The sequence below is a fragment of the Tamandua tetradactyla genome, chromosome 2 (genome assembly GCF_023851605.1).
Source record: "Tamandua tetradactyla isolate mTamTet1 chromosome 2, mTamTet1.pri, whole genome shotgun sequence".
In the NCBI taxonomy this organism is placed as follows: domain Eukaryota; kingdom Metazoa; phylum Chordata; class Mammalia; order Pilosa; family Myrmecophagidae; genus Tamandua; species Tamandua tetradactyla.
This window is the reverse complement of record NC_135328.1, coordinates 125,934,263-125,951,751: the sequence shown is the minus strand read 5'-3', so window position 1 is coordinate 125,951,751 and position 17,489 is coordinate 125,934,263. Positions and strand designations below refer to the sequence as shown.

General features: G+C 46.5%; 2 protein-coding genes across 4 annotated transcripts in view; one reads left to right on the top strand and one right to left on the bottom strand.

The window, feature by feature from the left end:
* Nucleotides 1-542: 542 nt before the first annotated feature.
* LOC143657278 (nucleoporin p54-like) lies at nt 543-13,668 on the bottom strand. Its single transcript, XM_077129500.1, is given in 9 exon segments — nt 543-769; nt 771-894; nt 897-1,000; nt 1,002-1,348; nt 7,746-7,765; nt 8,347-8,495; nt 11,035-11,169; nt 13,051-13,386; nt 13,481-13,668. Coding segments are annotated over 9 exon segments (1,623 nt in total). The 3' UTR covers nt 543-549.
* Nucleotides 13,280-17,489, top strand: part of SNAPC4 (small nuclear RNA activating complex polypeptide 4) — a 24,530-nt gene continuing 20,320 nt past the window's right edge. For 2 of the 3 annotated variants that reach the window (XM_077148799.1, XM_077148801.1), the window contains exons 1-2: nt 13,280-13,363; nt 16,811-16,949. In XM_077148799.1, the coding sequence (XP_077004914.1) occupies nt 16,820-16,949 (130 nt within the window). In that variant the 5' untranslated portion in view covers nt 13,280-13,363; nt 16,811-16,819. Of the gene's footprint in view, nt 13,364-13,571; nt 16,950-17,489 lie in introns of those variants that run through there. The other variant, XM_077148800.1, reaches the window with a different exon arrangement.

Genomic DNA, 17,489 nt, shown 5'->3' with positions numbered 1-17,489 from the left:
ATTTTAAAGTCTTTGCAGAATGAAAAAGAACCACATTAATCTTTAAATACTCCTGGATTTTCTTTATTCCTCCCACAGATGAATTCACAAATATAAAAACAGATGTACAGTTACACTCTGCAGTACAAATCTCCAAAATCCAAGAAATTATACCATTTTTGTTATGTGCAAAGTAGACAGTTCATATTTACTTGCTATGGAAATTAGAGTACAAGCTTGATGGAGAATAATCATTAAACACTGATTATTTTTAAGAACAATGCTGCTGTAGAAATGCACAGTAGTATTGTTTGATAATTATGTTCTTCTCTTTTTTAAAGTAAATAGAGCTTTTAGATATAAATCTTTCGAAGCTATCTCTGAAGAGCTGTGAGGTAACTTAGACGTCATTTCAGATTTGATGAACAATAATTTATTAAGTAACCTCAGAAACCAAGCCAGGAGAGGGTTGTTTCCTTATTTCCTCCATGTGGTCAGTTTCATTCTTAAGGAAGGACTGATGCCATAGAGTATGAATGTCTTAAATCTCTAACACAAGGTTGTGAACTGCTAACTGAAGATACCACCTCTGATGTGGATGCTTTCATTCAATCCATGTTCTATCAACTTTATATCTTCTAGGTCATCTTTTATGATGCTAATCAAGTGGCTAAGACCTTCCTGTTGTTTCAAATGCTGCTTGATTCCTCGTAACAGATCTGCATCTATGTAATGTCTTTCTTCAAATTTGACTGCCCCAAAATGATTCTGCATTCTGATTTGAGACATCATTTAGTCGGCCCTTGAACTGAGTAGGTGCATTTAGTTCACGCTGAATACCGTCCAGCTGAACTCGTAACTGCTCTTCATCAGCCTGGATAGCATAACCACTCTTCCTCTGAATTTCCTGTTTAAGACCTGTGAAGTCCTATGGAAAAGATCCATGAGTTTCCTCTTGTATTGTGCAATTTTGGCCATAGCTGTAGTCTGATTCTTCTGTAACTCACTAATATCTTCAGGTGATATCTAGTCTGATCTTATGTTGCTTAGTCATCTGATCTTGAACCTTCAGTCTTCGGAGGAGTTCTTTGAAATCCATCATTGGTACAGGAATTAACTTTTCAGAATCAGGGTTATCTACCTTGGCTTGTTCCCAGATAATAGGATCAACAACAGCAGGAGGATTCTGTAAAAGCTGTTTGATCTGTGCAGGAGAAAGCTCAGTTCTAGTCATAGGAAGTGTTATATCAAGTTGCTGCAACTGTGTTTTTATATTGGCTTGTTCAAAATGAGTATATAATGTTGTAGTTGGAACTCTTGTTGACGTGCCATTTGGAGAATGTTCTACAACATAAATGACAACTTCTGTCTAGTTGGCTGCTGCTGTTGCAACTGTGTACTAAATCCTCCGAATCCCAGTCCAGTTCCCAAACCAGTACCAGTTCCTGTCGTTGTGCCAAAACCTTTATTCTGAGGAGGCCAAAGTGTCCAGTAGTGCTCATGTTAGCTGGAGCAGAAAAACTGAATGCAGAACCTGCTATTGTAGATGCTGTCCCAAGTCCTCCAAACCCACCCGTGGGAGCCGCAGGGGCTGCAGAGGTGTCCGAAGTGCCCAAAGGAGCTCCAGAGTTCAAGGCCATGCCGCGGAGTCAGACCAAGGCACTATTCCCAGGACCCTCTGTGTGCTCGGCTTCTCTTTGCCCAAATTTTTAATTCAGCTTTTAATTTTGTTGAGTTGTAGGATTTCTTTATATATTTTGGATAGTAAACACTTAGATAGTCTCTGCAAACAATTTCTCCCATTCTGTGGGTTGTCTCCACTACTTTTGATAGGGTCCTTTTATGCACAAGATTTTAGCTGTTATGAAATCAGTTTACCTATTTTTTGTTTCCTGTACCTTGATGCTATATTTGAGAAACGAAGGCCAAGTCTGAGGTCAGATAGATTTTCCCATATGTTCTCTTAAAAGTTTTATATTTTTAGCTCTTACATTTAGCCATTGATCATCTTGATTTAATTCTTAAATATGGTGTTAAGATAATGGTCATTCTTTTGCATGTGGATATCCAGCTGTCCCAAAGCTGTTTGTTGAAGACTGTCCTTTCCCCATGGAATGATCTTTGTACCCTGGTTGGAAATCACTTCATTATTGCTGGGCTCTTTGGTTTACCCGCTGGCCTCTTTGTCTATCCCTATGCCAGGACCATACCTCTGACTCTTGTAGCTATTTTATAGTGAATTTTTGAAAGCAGGAAGTGTGAGTCCTCCAACTTTGTTCTTTATCAAAATTATCTGGGCTGTTTGAAGTTCCTTGAAATTCCATATGAATTTGAAGGGACCAGCTTTTCTATTTCTGAAAAAAAGAAATTCACTGGGATTTTGTGTGGAAGTGCACTGAATCTGGATATCACTTTCGGTAGTATCATCTCAATAATAGCAAGTCTTCATGTCCATGAACATGTGATGTCTTTCCATTTATTTAGGTCTTTATTTCAGCAATATTTTGTAGTTTTCAGCATTCAGGTATTTTAGCTCCTTGTTTAAATTTGCCCCCAGGTATTCTTTTGGATGCCATTGTAAATGGAATTGCTTTCTTAATTCCCTTTTTGAATTGTTCATTGGTAATGTATAGAAATACAGTTGACTTTTGCATGTTCATTTGGTACCCTACAACTTTGCTGCATTCATTTATTAGCCCTAATAGTTTTTTCTGGAGTCTTAGGATTTTCTACATATAGTTTATGCCATCTGCAAACAGAGATAAATTTCTTTCTTTCTTTCCTATTTGGATGCTTTTCATTTCTCTTTCTTGCCTAATTGTTGTGACTAGAATCTCCATGGCTATGTTAAAATGGCGACAACAGCTCCCTGTCACATTCCTGATTTTATGGGAAAAGCTTTCTGTCTTTCATCAGTAAGCATGATGTTAGTTGTGGGTTTTTGATGTATACCATTTATTATATTAAGGAAGTTACCTGCTACTCTTATTTTATTGAGTGTTTTTACCATGAAAGGATGTTGGGTTTTTGTCTGATGCTTTTTCATCATCATCTCATCAATTGAGATGACCAAGAGGGTTTTTTTTCCTTTCTATTTATGTAGTGTATTATATTGATTGATTTTCATTACGTTGAAATATCCTTGAATTCCAGGGATAAATCCCTCTTGGTCATAGTGTATAATCCTTTTAATGCATTACTGACTTCAGTTTGTTACAACATTGAGGATTGTTGCATCTATATTCAAAAGGGATATTGACCTGTAGTTTTCTTTTCTTGTGGTGTCTTTGTCTGACCTTGGTATCAGGGTAAAGCTTGCCTCATAGTATGAGTTAGAAGTAATTCCTCCTCTTCAGTGATTTGAAAGAGTTTGAAAACTAGTTTTGAATCTTCTTTATATATGTGGTAGAAGTCAACAGTGAAGTTGTCCTGGAGTTTTCTTTGTTGGAGGTTTTTGATTACTGATTCTGTTTCCTTACTTGTTACAGGTCTGTTGAGATTTCCTATTTCTTCTTGTCAGTGTAGCTGGTTCGTATGTTTCTAGGAATTTACTCAGCTGTTTTAGTTTCGTAGGCGGTTCAAAGCAAATACCATGAAATGGGTCAAGTTAAACAGTGGTAATTTATTTGCTCACAGTTTTGAAGACAGGAAAACATCCAAATCAAGGCATCATCAAGGCGATGCTTTTTTCTGAAGATGAGCTGCTGGTGATCCTGGGCTCCTCTGCCACATAGGCAAGGCACATGGTGGCGTCTCTTGGTTTCTTCCTTCTCTCCCAGGTGTTTTTTATTTCAGCTTCTTGCTTCCATCACTTTCTGTCTGAATCTCATTCTCTTACAAAGGACCCCAGTAATAGTATTAAGATCTGTCCTGTTGGAAGTGGAACTCACGGAAGAAAGTCCTCCTTATATAGTGAGAGCACACCCACAGGAGTGGACGAGGGTGAAGGACATGTTTTTTCTGGAGTAATACAGCTTTTTCAAGCCATACCATCTCCTTCCAGTTACCCAAGTTTGTTGGCAGATAGAATGCCATGGTGTTCTCTTTTATTCCTTTTTATTTCTGTGGGGTCAGTAGTGATGTGTCCCCACTTTTATTTCTGATTTTAGTGATTTGAGTCTCCTCTCCTTTTTTCCTAGTCAGTCTAGCTAACAGCTTGTCAATTTTATTGGTCTTTTCAGTGAACCAACTTTTGATTTTATTGATTTTCTGTTCTCTCTTTACTGTGTCTCTGCTCTCATCTTTATGTCCTTCCTTCTGCTAGGTTTGGGTTTAGTTCTTTTTCTTGATTTTTAAGGTATAAAGTTAGGTTATTGTTTTGAGATTTCTGTTTTAATGTAGATGTTACAGCTATAAATTTCCCTTTGAGCATTGCTTTTGCTGCATCCAGTAACCTTTGGTCTGTTGTATTTTCTTTTCTTTTCTTTTCTTTTCTTTTCTTTTTCTTTCACATAGACAGGCACTGGGAACCAAACCTAGGTCTCCGGCATGGCAGGTGAGAACCCTGCCTGCTTGCCGAGCCACCATGGCCGGCCCTGGTCTGTTCTGTTTTCATCTCAAATATTTTTAGATTTCCCTTATGGCTTTTTTATTTGACTCATTGATTATCCGTGTTGTTTGATTTCCACATATTTGAGAATTTTTTACTTTCCCTGCTGTTGCTAATTTCTAACTTCATTCCATTGTGGTTGGAGAGGAATCTTCAGAAGATTTCATTCTTTCTATATACTTTGATTGAAATCTTTCAGGGTATGTAGAGGCTAGTTTTGTCCCCTCCTGTGTGGTTGGCCCTGGCAGATGACCCATGTGCCCTGGAGAAGCCTGCGGGCCCTGCTGTTGTTTGGGGCGTTTGCTGTGTGTGTGTTGGGTCTGACGTGCTTACGGTATCGGTCAGGTCCTGTTTCCCTGTCATCTGTCTGGTGGTTCTGCCCGTTATTGAAAATGCAGGCTGGAGGCCTCCAGCCATTACTACAGAAATGTCGAAATGTTGGTTTTTCCCTTCAAGTTTGTCTCTTTTTTTTTTTTCCTACTAAGCAAAAATTTTATTTCGATACTCAAAAAAGTTAATTTGGACAGTAACTGGAACTTCAGAGGAACTCTACCTACTCTGTTTTTTTATGAGTCTCCCTACATATATGTATTTCTGTACCTAAACATACACATACAGAGGCAGATACGTGATATGGGAATTTGGGGATATCATAGGGGATTTTGTTCACGTTTTTCTTTTGTTTTGTTTTATTTTGGGGATACACAGGCTTGCAGTCATACCCAGGTCTCCTGCATGGCAAGCGAGAATTCTACCACTGAACTACCCATGCACTCCTCTACCTACTCTTGATTTTTTTTTTAACTTTTTATTGTAGTAACAACTCAGACCACTTTCAAGTATACAAATCAGTGTGTAAGTTACATTCACAATATTGTGCTCCTGTCACCAATATCCATCACTCAAACTTTTTTATCATCTCAGAGACTGCAATAATCTCATTAAGCAATAACCTCCTCTCCCCCCACCCACCTCCCAACCCCTGGAAACCTAAAATCTGTCTATCCCTATAAACTTTGCTTTCGTATTTCATATAAATGATCATACAATATCTGTCTTTTTGTTTCTGGCTTATCTCAACATAAGTCTTCAGAGTTTACCCACATAGTATCATACATCAGAACTTTATTTTTATGGCTAAATGATATTCCATTTTAAGTATGTACCACACATTTTTTATCCATTCATCACTGGGAAGCTTCCACGTGTTGGCTATTGTAAATAATGCTGCTGTGAACATCAGTGTGCAAGTATTTGAGTTCCTGCTTTGGTTCTTTTGGGTATATACCAAGTAGTGGGACTGCCAGGTCAGATGGCAGCTCTCTTCAACTTTCCGAGGAACTACCAAATTGAATTCTGCCATGGCAGTGCCATTTTACACCACCACCAGCAATGTATAAGGGTTCTTACTTCTCTGCATCCTTGTCAACACTTCTGATTTTTTTTTTTTAATAATAGTCACCCATCGTACTGGGTATGAAATGGTATCTCATGATTTCAATTTGCATTTCCCTAGTAGTTAACAAGTTGAGCATCTTCTCACATACTTATTCGCCGTTTCATTATCTTCTTTAGAGAAATGTCTGTTCATATCCTTGGCCCATTTTTTAATTCGGCTGTTTGTCATTTTGTTACTGAGTTGTAGGAGTTCTTTATAAATGATGGACATCGCTTTCTTATCAGATATATGGCTTTCACATATTTTCTCCCATTCTGTAGGTTGTCTTTTCACTTTCTTGATAATGTCCTTATTTACATAGACATTTCTGATTTTGTGAAATCTGTTCTACCTATTTTTTATTTTAATGCTTGTTCTGTTGGTGTAAAGTCTAAGAATCTATTATCTACTACAAGATCCTGGAGATACTTCCCTATGTTTTCTTCGGAGTTGTATAGTTTTAGCTCTTATAATTAGGTCATTAATACATTTTGAGTTAATTTTTGTATATTGTGTGAAGTAGAGCTCCACTTTCAGTCTTTTACATGTGGATCCAGTTTTCCCCACACTAATTTGTTGAAGAAACTGTTCTTTCCCAATTTAGTGAACTTGGTTCCCTTGTGAAGAATCATTTGACCACATATGTATGGATTCATCTCTCCGTTCTATTCCATTGGTCTGTGTGCTTGTTCTGGCTCCAGTACCACATTGTTTAGATTATTGAAGCCTTGTAATAAGTTAAATTGGGAACTGTGAGTTCTCGAACTGTGTTCCTTTTTTTTAGATGGTTTTGGCTATTCTATATGAAGTTGATGATGAGCATTTCCATTTCTGAAAAGTAGGCTGTTGGAATTTTGATTGGGATTGCGCTAAATCTATAAATCACTTTAGGTAGTATTGACATCTTAATGATCGTAAGTCTTCCAATCCACAAGCCTGGAGTGTCTTTCTATTTGTTTAGGTCTCCTTTAATTTCCTTCAGTAGTGATTCTGTTCCTTTTTATATTTTCTGTCTCTTTATTGGTATTCTTATTTTGTTTGGATGTCCTTTTCCTACTTTTCTTTGTTTCTGTGTCCATGGTATCCTCTAGATCATTGAGCCTGTTGAAGACAGTCAGTTTAGCCTCTGTCTAGTAATCCCAGTGCCTGGGCTTCCTCAGGGATCGTCTCTGTTGAATTCTCTTTACCTGTCATGGGGTCATTCTTTCCTGTTTCTTTGTTTGTTTTGTCAATTATTTTGTTGAGTACTAGACTTTCTGAGTATTACGTGTGGTAACCATGGAAATCTAAGTCTCCCACGCTTCAGGGATTACTGTTTTTCTCTGTTGAAGGCTGGAGCCATCTGTTTGTAATTTTTCCAAACTTGGGAGTGTGTATTCATTGTTGTGTGGAACTGTTGAAGTTTCAGTGACCTGACAAAAATTTCCTTAGTGTCTGGTTTCTGAATGTTACATACAGGCTGGGAAGTGGGGGGTATGTCGCTTTAAATCCTCTGGTCAGTACTAACAGGGAAAGCTGCTGGAGCATAAGCATCTGCCCCACTACCTCAGGGCACTGTCAGACTAACCAAAACACAACCCCCAGTTTCTAAATGTCAGGGTTCCACTGCCTGCCCTGGCCCCAGCCAGCCCTCCCAGGTGGAAGGCCCCATCTCCATGACCACAGCAGAGACAGGGAACTGCTCCCTGGTTCCAGGTCAGCAGCCTTTGCTTTCATCTATACCGTTTCTGGGTAAGTGTCTGGTCAGGTTCCAGAGCTGCCAGAATGGATCCCACTCACCTTCTCCAGCTCAGCGGTTGCTGCAGCAAGGGGGCCAAGCCCTGGGGCTTCGGGTTCTGCCATTGCGTGATGTCACTCTCCCTGAGGTCAGGTTGTCAAACAGGACATTTAAATGCTACCCCTATGATCTCAAAGGCCAGAGCTTTCCAGAAAGCACTGCTGAATGCATGCTTCAGCTATACCCCTCCACTACCTCAGAGTCATGCCGCTGGGTGAGAACTAGATTCTGGGTTCTGTTGACAGACCAGATGGTGTCATCTGGTCAGAAGGTGCTAGAAGGAGGTTCTCTCTGGGTGCACACATGACAGCTCAGGCAACCTGTGAGACAGAGCTGGGGCTGTGGGGAGGGTGCCCTGGGACACCCTGAGCACCTGCCGTACTGGACCAGCTTGCTGGGCAAACGAGAGCCTCTGCACTTCTCTGGATTTGGACTTTTGTTTGTTAGCAAATTCTATTCCATAAAATAGCCATAGCTGCATGTGCAATTTTAAAAATTACCTGTCAAATTACTTTTACCTCCTGCCTCCTCTTTTAGTTGTGTGCGGGGCGGGGTGGGGGGGGGAGCTTCACCAGGCCTGGCTCGTATGTGGAAGGGCCTCACCTTCACAACTGGCCCTCAGGCCCAGTGGGGCCCGAAGCAGGGTGACCGCCCCGCACAGCTGCCCCTGGCGACCTTGGGTGCTTTGCCTACCTGGCCCTGCACTCCAGCCGCTCTGCCAGCACAGGGGGCTGCCGCTGGGGTGCAGCTGCCTACGGTGGGGGTGGCCCTGGGGGAGGCACTGCAGCCCCTCACGGTGGCTCTGCCTGCCTGGTGGGGGGAATGGCTGGCTCAAGGCCAGACCGAAGCTAAGGCGAGGGTGTGGCCCAGACCCAGTGACTGGCTGCTGTGAGGTGGACAGTGCCCAGGAGACGACCCCATAGGCTGACCCACTGAGAGACTGGGCAGTCCCACCTCCCCTGTACCCCACTCCCCATTAGTCCAACAGGATCTTGACCCAGATCAATTTTGGAACATGCCGAGCTCTGCCTGCCAACTCACCAGCAACTGCTGCCCTTCCAGCAAGGAAGGCGGTGGGGAAATGAGGGTTCATTGAGGGGGCAGGAGGATAAAAAGCAGGGCCTCTGAGGCCGGAGCCCAGGTCCCCACCAAGGAGGCCTGTCAGTCAGGGACGATGCTGTGCAAGGGCAGAAAGCAAGGATGAGGATAGCAAGGGACTCAGGATCAGACCCTTGCCCAGCAGCCACTCCAGACCCTGTAGCCTGCTGACCCCTCATGCCTTGTTGGGAAAATATGAATAGCCATGACCAGGGTTCTCTATGTGGAGCTGGAAAAAAAAGGACAGAGTGGGGCAGTTTCCCTTGGGGCCCATGTCCAGGGCAGCTGAGATCCATGTCCCCTCCAGCACCTTCGTGGGTGGCCAAATCCAGTTTCCAAGCTTCTGAAACCACCACCTGCTCATTCCAACCCCACCCGCACCCTCCCCGCATGCCCTGAGCAGGTCCTGTGCACCAAGCACCTTTACCGGGAGGGACAGAGGAGAGCACCCAGGCCAGAGGCCACCCAGCAAAAGGGAAACAGCAGGGTGAATGGGGGGGTCTTTTCCACATGGAACAAAACGAGATGTTGAGGCCGCACTAAAAGATGTACGAGTGTTTTGATCCCCATGTTCCTGCTCTGGGGTCCTGGTTCTTGGCTACTTGATGAGAAGGAATTCAGGGCACAGCCCAGATGGAGTGGGTAGGCGGGAGATGTATGGAGCACACGCACAGGAGAGCACAGGGCACGCTTGCAAGAGAGATGGCAGGGGCGAGAGGCCCCAGCCCTGAGAGCAGCCTGCTCCTATAGACTTTTGTTCCTTCTGTATTTGTAGTAGCTATTTTACCACCCTCCCCTTCTCCCTCCTTTGTGGGTGTGTTGACTCACTCAGGCGGGTCGGTGGGCTCCAGTGCCATTTATTGCGTTCCCCTCCCAGATATCCTTCACCTTGTGGCCTCACCCCTTCTTGGAAGTTGCCTTTTGCTCATCAGCCAGCCACCAACCACTGTCCTAATTCTAACCCTGCCTCAACTTGGTGGGACCTTATCAGGAGCCCAGATTTTACAAAAGCAAAAGAAATCACCAGACACCTGGGAATGTATGAACACTGACCGGATATTTGATCCGAAGCTGTCCATAAAATGGCAGCCTCAGGTGGAGAGACAGCCAGGCACCCTATCTGCCCATGCTCACGGGGGCAGCCAAAATGGAAGGTGCACAATGCTAAGTGCTGACGAGAGTGAGGCACAGCTGGAACTCCCCTGCCCGGCTTGTGCTGTGGACATTGGGACAACCTCTTCAGAAAGCTGCTCCGTCCTGACACCTGAGGCTTTGCGGTATCCAGCCTGCATGTGGCCCAGAAATTCCGCCCCTAGGTACATGCCCAGAAATGCACACACATGTTCACCAAACAACAGGCTCCAGAACGTCAACAGTGACACTATTTGTAAGAGCCCCAAACCAGAAACCATCCAAATGCCCACCAAGGGAACAGACAACTAAATTGTGGTGTGGCCGTGAGAATGAACTACAATGGCACAACCTAGAGGAATCTCTAAACCAACGTTGAGTGAAAAATCATACATGGAAGAGTAGATACAATTCCATTTCAATAAATTTCAAGAACATCATTTGAGATAACCACTTTACACCCACCAGGATAGCAATTAAGGAAGGAAAAACAAAACAGAACAAAATAGCGTGGAATTACCACATGACCCAGTAATTCCATTCTTAGTAATAAACCCAAGAGAACTGAAAACAGGCTCCCAAATTGGTACTCATACATCCACGCTCATCATGGCCTTATCTGTAGTAGAGAAAAAGTGGAGACAGCCCAACGTCTACCCACTGATGGAGAAATAGCATGTGGTCTTTCCCTACAGTGGATTCTTATTCGGTCATGAAACATGCCACAACATGGGCCAGCCTTGAATACACGCTGAGCGAAAGAAGCCAGACACATAAAGTCAAAGATCACCTGATGGTATTCATATGGCATGTCCAGAATGGGCAAATTCATGGAGAAGGAAGCTGATGAGATTAGGGAGTAGCTGCTTAATGGGTAAAGTTTCCATTTGGGGTGACTTGAGACTGTCCAGGAACTATTTGGAGGTACTGGTTTTTTGGAAACTCCAAATAGGTTTCTAGTGAAACCTTGTGAATGTACAAAAAGCTGACAAACTTTAAAATGGGGAATGTTTTGTTATGTAAATTTTACCTCAATTAAAAAAACAAAAAGCAGCAAGTTACTCTGCTTCATTAGAAGTCAGGTTGGAGTGTCCTCCAGAAACCGGCGGGGACTGGGTGCCGGCCATGTGGGTGTGCTCCCCCGCTCTACGCAGGCATGTGGGTCTGTAGACAGAGGTGTCCAGCGAGAAGCAGACACTGGGGCAGGGAAGGGAGGTGGGTCCAGGTGGAACCGGGTGCATTTGTACCCATTTGAAACTTGAGTATAACACATACACATAACCACGCAGGATTCGAACCCCAAGTGGACGGGTTCGTGGTGGGGTCTTGGGGAGCTAGTAGGCATTCCATAGGCATTCCAAGGACAGAAGGGTGACTCCCTGGGTGTCTTCTTGCTGCAGCCCCAAAGCAGAACTCCCCCTCCTCAGCACCTCATGATTTAGCTCCTGGCACCCACAGCCCAGGGCCCACCATTGCCTTGCACAGTGGCTCCTCAGCCCCTGACCGGCCAGGAGTAGGGGCATGACAAGAAGTTTTGGGGCCAGGCTCCCCACTTCCTGCTGGTGGCCATGAGCACGCTACTTAAGGCTCGGTGCCTCAGCTCCCCCAACTGTGAAAGGAGGGGTGGCCTCTGCCTCACAGAGTTGCTATAAGGCTCCGATGCCTTTGATGACTGCAAAGGGCTTGGAGCCATACGTCCAATAGGCCTCGGCTCTGATGATTGGTTTAATTTTCCAGCTAATCTCCCAAAGGAGGGCCCGAGCACCGCCCCCTGGGGACGCCCACCACTCTCACACCATTCGCCCCTCAATTGCTCAGGGCTCCAGAAGGCAGGAACTGGAGGCACGTCCCCAGCCCTCGCCCCATTAGGGTCGGGCCACGCGGGCAGCTCTCCAGGCTCCGACATAAGACCCTCAAAGATGTGGCCAGGTGCAGCCCGCCCGCCCTTGATTCCACGGACCCACCAGCCATGCCTTATCCGTAACCTCAAACACCTGGCCTGCCAGCTGAGGTCCAGCCTGGGACTGAAAACAGCCCAAGTCTGGCGGCTCTGAGCAGCTGCGGCAGGTGCCTGCACCTGGGAGTTCCCGTTGGCTGCTTCCCCCAAACCAGGAAGGGATAAAGAAACCGTGGGAGTGTTCACGATTTGCAATGGATGGAGGCGCCAATCCTGGAGAACACCTAGGGTAATATATAAGATTCCACAAAGGTTCCATGCACTAGGGTTACTTTTCCAGAAACCTACAACCTCCAGATGGGTCCCTGGACCAGATAAGTCCTGAAAAGCAGAGGCCCAGCCTCTCCAGAGCATCAGCTAGTTCCACCCCCCTACCCCATATTACCGACAGCCCCTTCCAACATGAAAAAGTTAGACTGGCCATAGCCCAAATACCCTTAAAGAGTGGGAGAAAGATCAGAGGTGATGGTGGAGTTATACAGAGAAGGTAGGGCTTAAAAAATGAGTGTGAGTGCTGAATCATTATATTGCTATTTCTTTTAGTCTTCAGTATCTTAACCTAAAATTGTGAAATTGTATGTAACCCATACCAAACTCTGAAATCTGTTCTGCAACTAATTATTGTTTTATGCATTGAAATTTATTGACTTTGTATATATGTTGTTTTTCACACACACAAAATAAGTCGATTGTGATGATAAATGCACAGCTATATGATGATATTGTGAACCACCGATTGTATACTTTGGATCATTATACGGTATGTGAAAATATAACGTAACATAACACAACACAACATAATATAAATAAGTAAAGGATGGAGAGAAAGGGTAAAAACCGAGTAGACTGAAATACTGTGGGTCAATGAGAGGTAGGGGTTTGGAGTAAGGGATGTATGCTATTTTTTTTTCTTTTTATTTCCCTTTCTGGAGTGATATAAATGTTCTAAAAATGATCATGGCAAAGAATACACAACTATGTGATGCTATTGTGAGCCACTGATTGTATAATATGGTTGAACTGTATGTGTATGGATATTTCTCAATAAAAATATTCTTAAAAAAAGAAAGAAACCGCGGAGCCACGGCCGGCAGGCGGCGGGGCTGAGGCGGCGCGCTGACCGCTGCGGGCCCTGCCCAGCCGCCGAGAGGCAGTCCCGAGGGCCGCCGCGCGGGGGCAGCACTTGCCCGCGCTCCGGGCTGCGGCAGAGGTCCTTCCCGGCGTGCCCCGTGCCGCCTCGCGGGCCACAGGGGCGGGACTTACGGTCCGCGGCGCTCCAGTAGCGTGACCACAGGAAGTGCCGTGCTGGGTCGCCCGGGCGACGGTGGCGGTGGTGGCGGCGGCAGGCGAGGAAAGGGCGGTGCGCCGGTGCCTTGGCCGCGGGTGCAGTGACGGGCACGGAGCGGCGGGGCCGGAGCGCTCCCCGCAACGAAGGTGCTGGGCCGAGAAGCGGAAGCCTAGGCCCAGGGAGGGAGCGGGGCATCCCCCAGTGAGGGGAAACTGAGGCCCTCGTGGCCGCATCCCTGCCGGAGGAGGCAAAGCCCGGCAGACAGAGCGTGGGTCGGTGTGCCGTTCCGGCCCGGGTAGCCTGTCAGCCGCGTGCAGGCGACGGCCCCAGCCCTGGGCGTCCCCGTGTCACGAGGAGGTGGGGGGAGGATGCTGCTGGCACCAGGGAGATTTCCGATGAGGGGCAGGGGCCTGGTACGCCTTCCGCGGGCCCCTGTCACCCTGGCTCCCATTTGTAGGGCGCTTGCCGGGTTCTGGGTCCCGTGCCAGGTGCTTTCAGGGATTGTAGCCTGTGGGGTTCGTTTATGGTCCCCATTTCACAGATGCAGCTCTTGAGGCTCAGAGAAGTCGGGCACGGGTCTGAGGTCACACAGTACTAGGTCTCCCAAGCCAGTGCCTTTAACCCTTCAGCAGAAGGGATGTGCCAGGGCTTCCTTGGACTTCTGCGCCCAGCCTTTGGGGAAGCACGGCCTCCGGGGCAGCAGCTGAGTCTCGAGTGGGCAGCTAGGTGGAGTGGGCTGTGTTCTGTCGGGTCCTCGTGGGGAGGTTCTCTAAGGATGCTGCCCCTTGGGGTGGTCCTTTTTGTTCTCCCACCGGTGGGGGTTGGGGTGGGGCAGGTCGGTGTGGGCAGAGGTATCTGCGGCATTGACAGACAGCCTTGGATGGCAGTGAAGGTTGGCATGTTGTTTGTGAGCAGAGAACAGGCTGACTCAGGACTTGAACTTGTTCTTTACCCTCCTTTGCTACATGGTGGGGGGCCAGGGAGGGGGGCGGAGGTGGTAAGCAAAGCTCTCCCCAAAACGTGAATTGTCTTTTCTCTTCAAAGCTAGGCTTCCAAAGGAAGACATCTCCTTTCTGTCCCACCTGGAGAAAGTGGCATCTTTGAGCCTGCCAGTAGTTTGTTGTTGGGTTTGCTGCTCTACTTGGCTTTTGGCTGAGTTTGGCTTATAAACGTTTCAAGTAGAAACAAAGCACCTTCCTCAAGGTTAGGGGGTTCTGGGGTCCTGATTGTCTTCGTTTCCTAGCACTGCTGGAATGGTACCACAAACTGGGCAGCTTAAAACAACAGGAACTGTCTCATGGTTTTGGAGGCCAGATGTCCAGAAGTCAAGGTATTGGCAGGGCTATGCCCCCTTCATGTGTAGGGGAGGATCCTTTCTTGCCTTTCCCAGCTTCTGGTGGTGCCCAGCAGGCCGTGGTTCCCTGTAAATACGTCACTCTAGTCTCTGCCTCTCCTGTCACATAGCTTCTCTGTGTGTGACTATGCAGTCTTTCCTCTCAAAGGGACACCAGTCCCATTGGACTCGGGGCTCCGCCTTCTTCAGTTTGACGTCTTCTTAACTAATCCCATCTGCAACAACCCTGTTTCCACATCAGATCACATTCTGAGGTCCTAGCGTTAGGGCTTCAGTGCATCTTTTGGGGAACCTTTTTATGAGTGCCTTTGTCTGGTTCCAGTTGAAGAGCACCCAGAGTGGCAGGAATCTGGACATGACCCCCCTCTGTGGGTTTCTCCTTGTCCCCCCATCCACTCCACGAAGCTGTGTTATTCAACCCTCTGCCTGGGGCTTGCCACCACGTGGCCTTGGCCCTCATCAGTGTTACCAATGCCCGTTTGGCAATTCTCAGCCTTCTTGCTTTGTCTTCAGGAATGAGAGTCCAGAATGGAGCTCCGAGGCTCCTGCAGGGGTCAGGAGAGGGGAGGGGAGTGCTTTGCTTTGCTTTGCTTTCTTTTGCTCCTGTATCTTTTTCTTAATTACTTTTTTTTGTTATATAGTATAACATATTTGCCAAGAAATAAAAAAGCAGTAGTTTTCAAAGCACTCTTCAACAAGTAGTTACAAGACAAATCCCCGAGTTTGTTGTGGGCTACCATATGATCCTCTCAAATTTTTCGTTCTAGCTGCTCCAGAATATAGGAGGCCGGGAGGCTTACACATATTTTCATCACCACAATCGATTTTTTTTCCTTTTTTTATGAACAATAGCATATATACAGAAAAGCTATAAATTCCAAAGCACAGCACTACAGTTAGTTGTAGAACATATTTTAGAGTTTGACATGAATTACAATTTCACGATTTTAGGTTTTTACTTCTAGCTGCTCTAAAATACTGGAGACTGAAAGAGATATCAATTTAATGGTTCAGCCTTCATAGTCATTTGTTAAATCCTGTCTTCTCCACCATCATCTTTGATCTTTCCATCCTCTCTTTATGGGTGTTTGGGTTATGGCCATTCTAAATTTTTCATATTGGAAGGGTCTGTCACTAATATGGGGTAGGGAGATGGAACTATCTGATGTTCTGGAGAGGCTGGGTTAGGTTTCAGGACTTGTCTGGACCAGGGACCCATCTGGAGGTTGTAGGTTTCTGGAAAGTTAGTCCAGTGCATGGAACCCTTGTGGAATCATATATATGGCCCTAGGTGTTCTTTAGGATTGACTGGAATGGTCCTGGTTGGGGGTTGGCAGTTTATGACAGGTAGCAAGGTCTACCTGAAGCATAAGAGCAACCTCCAGAGTAGCCTCTGGACTCTGTTTGAACTCTCTCTGCCACTGATACTTTATTAGTTATACTTCTTTTCCCCCTTTTGGAGCTCTGTACCTTTTTGGAATTTTTCCCACCAATGTCTTATTCTCCCACCCTGCTCCCTTCCCAGCCTTCCACTCCTTGGATTTCCAAGACCAGTATCCCTTAGAGAAAAGGCTTCTATTCAATAAACATTTTTGTCTAGTGTCAGATACTAGCATATGCCAAACACTGGAGGGACAGCAGGGACAAATTGAAGTCCTGTCTGTCTGCAGGGAACATGGTTTCTGTGCTGTCAGCTCTTGTTGCCTGCTCAGCCTATATTTCAGGGAGCATTTGCTGGCATGGCTGGGTATCCAGCTCTGCTGAGGAAAGGCAGGCTGGGTGTGAGGCTGTGGTCATAGGCTTGGGTTTCCCATGGTCCACAGGCCTCGTCATTGTTTCTAGAAGATATGTCACCCTCCTCTGCTCTATGTGTCCAAGTGACCACTCACTGGTGGTTCAACCGTGGGAGGTCAGAGACCAGGCAGCTGGGCCATATGGTGGTCCACCCCCCACCTGCACTGGCCGTGCTCCAGAGCAGGCAGAATACAGTCACATGGCTACAGTCCCCCACCTGCCCCTCCCCACGAGCTTTGGAAAGTGGCAGGCCACAGCCCCAGAGCTTCCCCATGGGATCCCGGGCCTCAAGCTACCTTTTAGGAGCCCCATGCCTGCCCTGTGGCTGTGGGTTTGCAACCCCAGCATTGGGGTAGGCTCCCCGTTTTCCCCAGGCATGTGCATCATTGAGGAGGATGGGAGCAAGGATGTCCTTTGTTTCTAATATCTGGTGCTTTGGAGGCAGGTGGAAGTCATGGATGTAGATGTCGAGAGAGAGAAAATAGCAAAGGAGATCGAGGAACTAGAAAGGATCTTGGATCCCAGCTCCTCAGTCATCAATGGGGATGTCTCGGAATCAAGTCTTGGTTCAGATTCTGAAGAAGGTGAGTTCCCATGCAGCCCGACCTTCTTCCTAGAAATGGGTGAGAATAGCTGGTAACCACCCTCGCGGTCTGTCCATCCTTGCCAGGCTGTCACAGTGCTGCTTGGAGCTGGCCTCTCCCTCTATTCTACCTGCCCCTTCCTTATCCTCAGGACCTGCTGGCTGCAGGCATGAGGAGAATACATTCCCCACACATACATACACACAATTCCCTCCATGCCCCCCTGCCCCAGAGTGTTGCTCTGAGTGTTGCTGCCTGGGGTATGGAGTCCTGCCTGCCATGGCTGGGCTTCCTGAGTCTCACAACCTGCCAGAGCCTCCCTGCCTGGGTTTCATCTCCTGGCCTCGCCACCCGCCTCGTCCCAGGCCCAGGGGCTTGTCCTTGAGACTAAATCTCTCATGATTCCCTGACCCCACCGGGATTTCTCCTTCACTCATTCTCAGGGCCTCTCACTGACCCTTCCCTCTCATCAGCTTGTGGTCCATCCCCATTCTGGTGGCCACTGCCTCCTCTGCTGCAGAACCCTGTGCAGGTGATGTG